This window comes from Symphodus melops, assembly GCF_947650265.1.
Source record: "Symphodus melops genome assembly, chromosome: 1".
NCBI classification, from domain to species: domain Eukaryota; kingdom Metazoa; phylum Chordata; class Actinopteri; order Labriformes; family Labridae; genus Symphodus; species Symphodus melops.
The window spans coordinates 8,026,861-8,036,922 of NC_136691.1; the positions used below are offsets into that span (position 1 = coordinate 8,026,861).

Here is a 10,062-nt window from a genome sequence, read left to right on the forward strand (position 1 = left end):
ACGGTTTCAATTTCAATATCTCATTTATCTGCTGATAAAAACTGTGTGTGTGTGTGTGTGTGTGTGTGGGTGGGTGGGGGGGGGAGTCTGATTTGAATGTACACAAACATTTTCTAATTATTTCTTGTAACACTATGTTTTTTTTTTGTTGTTTTTTTTATTTTTCTTGTATTTAAAGCTTTTTGTGTAATTTTTCCTACTGCGGGACAAGAAGTGCTTTCAGGATGATTAAAGTCTTCATGGATATGACTGATACAGAAGGTGGTCATGGCTTACTAGTGCAACCTTAAGTTAAGCACAGTCAGCAGTTTAAACAGGGCAGCGTCTTTCGGCTTCTTGCGGATGACACCACTACAATGATCCAGCAAAGCTATTGAGTAAACACAACTGGATTAAAAATAGAATTTAATCCCTTTTTAAACATTGAGGGAATTCATTCAACCAGGTTGCCTTGCCCCAAGAACAGAAACAATTTGTCTTGGTGAGTAACACTAGAATAACTTCCTTACAATAAATTATCAAGAGGCCTGTTACAGGAAAAAGCACAAGAGCAGGAACACAATTATAAAGTATTGAACTCTCAGGGCTGATTTACCACTGAATTAATCTTTTGACACTTCTTAACAAGCCTTAAGAAGCAACCCCAGCTCTCACAAAGTACTTGACACTAATGAGAACTACACCTCGGATCACAATTTATTTCCATGGTCGGAAAATTCAGTTGGACCTGATTACTTACCATCCTCTAACCACCTTGACAGATATGTGAGGCGAGAGCTGCAGAGACGTAGCATCTGCTACATCCCTGTAAATCTCAAACGTCTGGCCGCTGAACTGAGCTTTCTCAAACAACACCATCTGTAGAGACACATAAAGGGGCAGGGTCAGGAAAAATAAAGGATCCATGTTTTAAAAAAAAGAAAAGAAAGAAGATCCCATGCCCACTCCATCACATTAACTCATGAGTCACAGAGAGCTGTTAGAAAACTAAGAGCATAGCAACGTATTTCCCCCTCTCTGTTTAATGTGCATTTGTCTACAGCTCAGAGCATATACACATACACTACCAGGGCTTACTGTTAATGCATTTTGCACCACCGAGTGTAACATAAAAGCTATATTTGTAATTTAAAGGCCAACAAAGAATTGAGGTTTTTGAAAAATGAGCTACAAAAACATGCAGCTCTGGAGACTCTGTGGTCACTGCTTTCAGCTTTATTCCTTTTCCTGCGAGCCCTTATCAAATCTGCCCTTTTCATGCAGTGTTTCAATGCGAGCGTGTTAATACCAGTCAAACAGTGGTGGAATAAGAACTGAAAATGTTCAGCAGCAGGAGAGTATCTCTCTTTCTTGCAACGACTATAAGAGCTTTAACAATAATGAAGAGCCATAAGTTCTGCATTGGCAGCACTGAATTCCAAGATTTTAAATCACTTCCAGCTGAACATTTGCACTCAACTGTTTTTTTTTTTAAATACTTTGTTTACCCCCAAGAACACCATATGAGAAACAGATGTTTTCAGATTCTTTTTCCATCTTGTTTTTATTCTATGTGGGCAGAGATGTGCCTACTGTACCTTTCCAGGGCGCTTGTGAAATCCCCTGGCGGTTCTTGTCTGGAATGCAAAAACACAACATTAAGACGGGGGGGAAAAAAGAGCATGAGCAAACCTTGATTCAAAGCTACTGTAAGTAAACATATCTGCCTTTGTTGATGCAGCAGCTCTGTGACTGTTGAATATCCTGACCTTTTAGTTAACATCCAGGGACAGAATCGATCGATGGGGACGACACTGATTTGCACTGCATTTAAGTACTGCACTGGCAGGCTTAGCCAGCAGATCAAAGTGTTTATCATTGCAGAATATTTTCAAAATAAGGCAACTTCTGAGCTAAAAGGCCACATATATAAACAAAAAGAAGAAGAAAAAAAGTTTAACACATAATGACATTGAAATCCCCTAGATTCATAAATGTGACTGTACTTGCTTGTTAACACAGTTTTCTTTTAGAGTAAACTGAAGCAGTGGTTTGAGCTGTAATTAGGAAAGAATCAACTTTTTGTGACTTTGTTACACGTGCAGTAAATGGCAAATTTATTTCATTTGAAAGTGCGTTAATTCATAGATCCATTACTTCACAGTACAGTTCTATCCATTAGGAAATGTAATTCAAACCACATACGATAGATGACCAACGGTTATTATGAGATTGTACTACTTGTAAAGTTCCAGTAAATTACACTGACTTAAATAATATTTATCTGCTCTGAGGTTGTTGAATTTGATTTGCACGTGAACAAAAATCACGATAAAAATAATTACTGGATAGTTTATACAAATGTTCTTCAACTAAAAAGGCTGGGAACCATATGAAGAACTGATCATTTCTTATTGATTGCTACAGAATACATTTCCTTTTGTTTTAACAGAGAAATACTAAAAATAGCACTTCTTACTATCAAAACACTAGGTAAGTTATTCATTGGTTAAAGCTCTTTTTAGGGACTTTTAGGTGAGATTGATTTTTTTGTCACCTCTTTATCATTTATCTCTATTTTATTCTATAATGTGTAAGTATGTCTTCTGAAAGAAAAATCACTTTTGTCTTTATTTTAAATGTCTGACCTACAGCTCACGATGACTTTCTGAATCGGAACATTTTTAGAAGGCTCTTTGATCGCCTCGTCTGACACCGACCCTCGTGACAGGGCTGACTGATATCAAATTACAGTGTAGAAATGACCAGTATCCTTTCTGATGGTCTCATTTGCTTTTCAAGCTATTAAAGATACCAGCATTAATGTGAGTCTGTTTTATGAGCACGTGAAAACTCCTCACAGAAGCTTCAATGAAACTTACAATGAGATTACTTTAAAATGAGGAGTTATGTAAAAACGACAGACGTGGGAAATGCAGCGTTACGAAAACAGTCTGCAGTTGCAGCCCTGACCATGCTGCAGTCATTTGCAGCAGCCAGTGCTCAAATGAAGAGCCTAAAAAGACAAAAGCTCTTCTGTTCTGTGGATGAAGAAGACTCTCTTCTCGTGATGATATTTGAAACCAGAGTGAAAAAGTGCCACATTTTCTACAGGAGGTAGAGCAGCTCTTGGGAAAGGAAGGATAGTGCAGAATATAGTCTTTAGCACATTAACACAAACTTGACGTGGAGGTTTTGTGATCCTAAACTATTATGTATAACATGGTATAGGCTGCACACTTACAATGTTATTAAGTATTCCCTGTGGCTGAGCTGGAAGCTGCTTGTGCTCAGTCGGTGTAGAGTGTGTGGGTGGAGGGATCTCAGGAAAACGTGGAGGCATAGAAGCAGGAAGAACTGGAACTGGTTTCATAGCCCTGTCTGTTTCCACTTTAGGGGTTGTAGTTGTCATTTTCTCAGTATCCTGATCCAAAAAAAAAAACATCACATAACTTAAATGCATCACACTCAAAAGTGTAGATATTTTGGGACTTGATATAGCAGAGCGCTGGATTTGTGCAAGTATTTCCTGTCAGTATTTTATTAAATGGTTGATGTTACTCTTGAATAACTTCTAGCTTCAGCTTTCACTTGTTCTTGCATGAGACATTTTTGTCAGTGGGCTCAACCTCTTTACATTCTTATCATTCTTTAGTGGAGAAAATAACACAAATAAAAACTAACCTCTGTTCTGACTTGCTCTTTTCCTTGTTTGCTCTGCACTGGTTTTGGTTCACGAGGGAGGTACTTCTCTAAATAGTCCGGCAGCTTGATGTCGTTAAAGGAAGGAAGCGGAGGGGCTGAGTCACTGACCACAGCCTCCCCAGTCTGGTCTTCCTCTTTGTTTCCCGGGGGCAGACTCAGCTTTGCCAGTGAGTCTTTGAGCGGAGCTGCAGAAGTCGGGCTTGGTGGGGGTGGCTGGGATGAAGGTGGAGGGCTACTTTGGGGTGACTCGCTAGGTGAAACATCCCCAGAGTTTGTGCCTTCTCCCTGGGTTTGAAGTCCACTCCTCTTTCCCCTGAGGATGGAGGAGCTCAGGCTGCTGAGGACACAGCTCCCCTGCAAGCGAGACTTCCACTTGATTTGGTCGTCTTTCTCTTCCTTGACTTCCTCCTCTTCACTTACGGGGGTCTTCTCTCTTAGGCGAGAATGAGTGTCCAAGCTGCTGAGCAGGAGGCTCCTGTCGGCTAAACTCGCCCTGGCCGGTTTCAGGCCAGGTTTTTCCTCTGTGCTCTGGAGTTTGGCTAAGGTGCTTGGGGTTGTATCAATGCTGAACTGCTTCTTCTTACTCAAGCCAAATTTAAACTCTTCAGGGTCAAACGTCTTCTCGAAGCGGTCCTCCTTGATTGCAGGCAAGGCGAATGGCGGCTGCGGTGCCCCGTACGGGTTGGGTCTACGTGGTGGGAGGGAAAATGGGGCGCACAGCTTCTTGATTTTCTCAACAAAATCTTCATCGTCGAGGTCATCTGGTGTGTCCAGAAGGTTACTCTCACTTCCAGCCGAGGTCAGTTTAGCCGAGGAGACTTTGAGTTTCCGCTTTGGAAAGTCCACATCCAGCCAGCTGGAGGGGGCGTCTTGACCTGTTGCGGAATCATCTTTGCTTAGTCCACGTGGAAATTGGAGCTTCTTCATGGGTGAACGCTGGACTGAGTCTTGGGTTAGCTTCTTTGCCTCCGGGGAAACCGGTACTTTTTCGCTCTGACCCGGCTTGCTTTTGACCGGTTCCTTTTTGTCCGTTTTGGGTTGTAGATTTGGGGCGATTTCACCATTAGCACCAGAAGAAAGTTCATTCTTAAGTGTCTGGATGGTTCTATCAGCAGTCTTCTCTCCCACATTCGCTGGAGAGTTTGAAGCAGTGCTATCCAAGGTAATCTGTGCCGTTTTGTCTGCGCCCGTCAGTGGGGTGACGCCACTTGTGCTTTCTGGTTTTTTTGATTCCTCTCTAAGTGGGCTTCTCTGAGGAAGTTTCACAAATTCTCCTGAGATTTTAGCTTCCGAGGGCACTGATTTGACAGCCGAATTCTTCTCTGTAATATCCTCTCTCTTTTTCTCACTGACTCCTGATTTAGTTACAGAAAAAGAGCTAGTTTTTGTAAGAGTATTTTCTCTCTCTGGCATGTTATCAGCCTGAGCAGCAATCAGTGCTCGAGCATCAGTACTGGCTTTTACAGTCCCATCCTCATCAGCAGTAGTTACTCTAATAATAGGCTTCGAGCTGGAGGGCGTAGCATCATTAGCTCCGCGTGCACATGAGTCATCTAGTGAGTTTTCAGATTTTTCCACAGATACAAAATTAGTCTTTGGCTCTGCTACGGTCAACACCGGCTCTTTTTCTGTTCCACGGCTTTCTGCAGAGTTCTTTTGCAAATGTGCTGCCGTCTCCCCCTTTAACAGGCCTTTATCAGTGTCCATCCCACTTGCAGCTTCATTAGCAAGGGTGATTGTGCCGACGCCAGCTTTTTGAGTAGGCTTGTTATGCCCGTCATGTTGTGTTTGAGCTCGGACGTCTGACGGTGTCTTTACTGAAGGCTCAGAGGCTGATTCCTGTTGGTTGGTTTTTGACTTTGATGTGTTTTTGACGAGCTGCGTCACCTCTTTTCTTTCATCTTTGCTAAAGGCGGCCCCATCTGTACCTGGGAAACCTTGCCCACCAAGGGAACCCTCTGACTTTGTGGTATTTTTATCTGACTGCAGGCGCTGCTGTGTTTTTTCGTTCTCTTTCTTCTTAGTCTGATTTGTTTTCTCACTCACCATTTTTCCCACTTCTATACTTTGAGCACGCTCGGATTTTTCACCCCCTTCCTTTTCTAATGTCTCTGCTTCTTTACTCCCAACCTGCTTTGGTGTTTTGCTCTGTACCGTTTTTAAATTGTCAATTTCTTTACTCTTCGACTGTTTTGTTTGTTTGTTTTCTACATTTTCTAATTTGTCCATTTCTTTACTCTCAGCCTGTTCATTTAGTTCTGTATCCTTGTTTTTGGATTGGGTTTTTTGTCCTGGCTCTTCTTGATTAGGTTCCTTCACTTTTTCTTTATTCTCTGGTTCAGGTGGCACTGACACATCTTTATTTAATTTGGGTTGTTCAGCAGGTGGCTCCTGCTCCTTCAAATTAGGTTTCTTAATAGGTTTTTCTCCTGCAGGTGAGGGGGAGGGGGCTGTCTTTTTCCCACTGTACTTAGAGGCCTGGCTGAACAACCCCCCTGTTTTTTTGTCATTTGGGGGTACAATAACAGACTCCTTATCAATGGGAGACTTTGTGTCACTGCCACAAGCAGCAGTATCAAGTTTGTCTTTGCTCACAGGCGGTTCAGCCAACCCCCCCTGCCTTTCAAGTGGTTTGTCAATTTTCTCCTTTTTGAAAGTGGAATCAGACTGTTTCTTCTGTTTGTCTGACTCCTTTGAATCATTCTTAAAGGCTTTCTGTTGGGAAGCAGACAAAGACAGTTTGTCTGGTGTCTTTTTTTCGGCTGTATCACACGGTGGTATGATCTTCTCTGCCGGCTGTCTGGATGCAGAGGCAGTTTCGGTAACACCCACCTGTTCTGCTTTCAAAGTTGTGGCCTCTGGTTCTGTTGTAGAGAGTTCTAGTTTGTTGTCCCTGTTTGGGCTCCTTGGACTGGCTGGCTCCTTACTTTTCCGTCTTTTAGAGCGTGTTCTGCCTTTTGGCTGTGGGCTGAGGCTGATGGTCAGTTCTGTAGAGTCACTTGACCCTTTAGCTCCAGCATCCTTTTCAACACTATTAGCTTTTGTACCCGGATCCATTGTTTTTGAATCCACTGTGTCCTTTGTTGAGGACTCAGTTGGTTGTTCTTTCGGAGTGATAATCTTCACCCCTGCATCGGTTGTATCTTGTCCATCTGGTTTTGATGTTTTCTCTGGTTTCACATCTCTCTGTTTTTGCCCTCTAGTATCCTGTTTACCCTGATTGTCCAGTTCTGATGACTTTGATAAAGCAGACAAGGTGGGTTTTGGAGGCATTCTTGGCCGAGCTGGCTTTTGAGGCATTTCTGCCCTTTCACCTGCTTTGGATGCCTCTGTAAAGTTCTTCATTCGCTCCTTGATTGTCATTGGCTTCTCCCTGGCAGGTGATGCAGAGCTGGACTTGACCATGCCATGATGTTCAGCCGATCTTGACCTCTGGTCAGATAATGAAACGTTTGCTTTCAGCTGCTCTGTGGCATTCCTCACTGGAGAAACATCGGCACTTCTCTGCGTTCGAAAGGTCGGCTTGCTGACTCCGACTGAGGGGCGCTCAAAGAGGCTGATTTTATCTGTGATCCCACCAACGACTTGCTTAGGTTCCTCATCGATTCTCTTAAGGTTGTGTTGTCTGTGTAAGATGAGAGACAAAGGATAAACAACCATTTCATATTTGGCAACACTTGAAGCAAAAAAACATGTATTAAAAACTTGCTTCACTTTTTCAGCCAAACACATGAAAGATTGTGTGTGTTTGGTTAAATCAATCTGACCTATATTTAATCTGAAGTGAACTTTGCAATGCCATTCGTCACAGAGTGTTGTACTTTGTGTCATGACTCACTCTTTTGTTTCTCTATGCTTACACCTGCAGTAATCCACCCAGTTAGTGCACATTCCCTTTGTTGACAGCGACCACTGCTTCATGAACTTAAAATCTACCGGTATCGAATCTAATTTTTTATTACAAACATAATTGAAAGGCTCTGCTTTCAACACAGCAGTGTATGGAAATGTGATGAGTCATTATGTCTTTCATAAATCACAAACCATTATTTTTCCTCTATTCAACCAATCACATTTGAGGACCTACCTTGAATCAGTCTCTGTTTTGGCTTCACTCTTTGCGTCATCTCCGGTCTTCTTAAGCACTGACCTAAAATCCGGGGTGTCATCCACTGGCTTCAAAGGTACATTTTTGGGAAAAAACTTCACCTCACTCCTAGAAACCTTCAGACTCCTGCGTTTGGACTCCGGCGTCTCTGTTTTCCTTTCAACTTTGTAAAGACTGTCGTCGTCCTCCTCCATGTTTGCTCCTCCATCCACCACACTCTCCCCAGTGGCTGCTGTGAACGTGGAGTACGAGTCTTGGAATTCATCCAGCTCGCCGACTGAATCAGGACAGGAAGTCTTACCGTCTCCTCCTTCAGGTGAGGCCAGGGAGGAGGGCTTGTGTGTAGAGGAGGAGCTTAGAGACGACTCTCCCATGTGAGTGTTTGGACTTTTGCCTTGAGAACTGGTCACTGTCTGTTCTGATGTAGGGAATCCCTCTGTGGCAGCACTGGGAGGGCTTTTTTCGTGCTGGGGGCTGTTCCCGCCTTCTCCCTGAGAATTCTTCCTGCATCTTCTTTTGGCTGCGTTTTTACGCCCCATACTGTCGTCTTCTGTTTGCTTTTGATCAGGTTCAGGATCTAACTGTGTGTTTCTGTGTGATTTCCGTGACACTCCCACTGGGGCACTGTAATAACTCTGTGCCCCAACCGCAGGCGTTACATTTGTCCTTTTGTTCTCTGTACCTGTTGAACTTGCGCTATCAACACTCTCTGATAACTTTGACGGCTGTAGAACCTGCAGGCTTCCCTTGAATCTCGTGACCACTTCCTGTCCAGCACTGTGTGAGTCTGAGTGAATCACACTGGTCTCCTCCAGGTACACGTGAAGCTTTTTGCCTGTCGGGACCTGTGCTTGTCTCGGGGCCTGAGGCTGGGCGTGGGTTCGGTCAGAGTCCCATAACACTCCCTGCTCAGGAGGAGAAGAGCGATGTGTCAGATGGCTGGCATTCTTCTTAGGATTCCCGCTCTGTGAAGTACGGTTGCTGCTCTCCTCCCTCTCCTTGCCCTGCCCTGTTCTCTCCTTCCTACACCCAGCAAACTCCACCTCATTTGGACCTCCTCCTGCTGTCTCAGTGCTGCTTACAACGGAGCTGTCTCTGCGGGCAGACTGCGTGGCGTCCTCGCCTTCAAAAAGGAAAATGTCCCTGGAGACCCGTTGAGTCTCCTCCTGCTGCTCTTCTCCCCTTGCTTTGTGTCTCACAGAATCCTCACTCTCCTCCTCTTCTCGCTCTGACTGAAAAACCTGGTCGGAAGTTGGGGAGGCATTTTCAGAAGGACTTGTCGGACCCTTTCCCTTCCATGGAGAGAACCAGCTCCCAATACGGCTCAAGACCCCAGGACTTGGCTGCTCCTCAGGGGTCTCGGACTAATGGAAAGCAGAGAAATGACTCACATAAATATCTTTTTTTCCATGTGCAGAGGCAGTTTGAAAACATGTTTATTTCAAATGAATATGTACTGACAGTAGTTACACGTGGTGGTGCAAATACCATGAACTGCCAATGAACAAAGGGAAGGAGGGCAGGCGTGAGATCTAAATGACATATAAGTAAGGGTTGTGTGTTCAAAGAGATTTTTTTAGTATGGCCATGCATCTCTCAGCATTGCAAAGACATGCATGAGTGCTTATAACCTGTACGCTTACCGTAGAAAATACCATATCATTCAGATTCTTTATGTAGGATGTGAACATGATTTTGGTTTAGAACAAAAACTCCTAAAGAGCATAAAACAAACACATAATCATTCCACCAGGATATACAAAACACAAGCACTTTAAAAAAACAGCAGAAAGTAATCATTTAAAAAAAGACATTCTGCTGTGGCAAAGAGAGAGAGAGAGCTCTATTCTTAGCTTTCTTCATTTGATCAAATACTGAGGCAGGAAATTCAAAATCAACTCACCCTGATTTAATATTTAGAAGAAAACTTTTTTTCCCAGTGTGAAAAGGAAAACACTTGTCAGTGTGTACAGCACAGAAACAGCGCTTAGATGCATGTCTAACTGATCCACATACTTCGGTTAGTCCTCCTCTCATCCAGTCAAGCATCCACAACTGCACAGAGCGGCAGACTGTGGGCGCTGAAGAAGTTCTGCCCCTCCAGCGCAGCGCACGCAACTCTGTGGTTAAGTGATGCCTTCATGTGCTGCTCGGAAACTTCCTCAATAAGTGTCAACAAGTGGTGCAGCACCCTGGGAGCATTTTGTTGACGTGTGTAAATCTGCCTACACCGAGATGTTATTACATGTCTCGCTACTCATCAGCAATTA

The 10,062-nt window shown here is 43.6% G+C and overlaps 1 protein-coding gene across 1 annotated transcript in view; it reads right to left on the minus strand.

The window, feature by feature from the left end:
• LOC306819917 (uncharacterized protein) overlaps nucleotides 1–9,508 on the minus strand; it is a 23,039-nt gene extending 13,531 nt beyond the window's left edge. The window contains exons 1-6 of the mRNA XM_079337543.1: nucleotides 9,436–9,508; nucleotides 7,772–9,156; nucleotides 3,664–7,309; nucleotides 3,224–3,403; nucleotides 1,578–1,616; nucleotides 740–858 (exon numbers count right to left, since the gene is read on the minus strand). Coding sequence (XP_079193669.1) covers nucleotides 740–858; nucleotides 1,578–1,616; nucleotides 3,224–3,403; nucleotides 3,664–7,309; nucleotides 7,772–9,156; nucleotides 9,436–9,483 — 5,417 coding nt within the window. The 5' untranslated portion in view covers nucleotides 9,484–9,508. The remainder of the gene's footprint in view (nucleotides 1–739; nucleotides 859–1,577; nucleotides 1,617–3,223; nucleotides 3,404–3,663; nucleotides 7,310–7,771; nucleotides 9,157–9,435) is intronic.
• Between the last annotated feature and the right edge of the window lie 554 nt (nucleotides 9,509–10,062).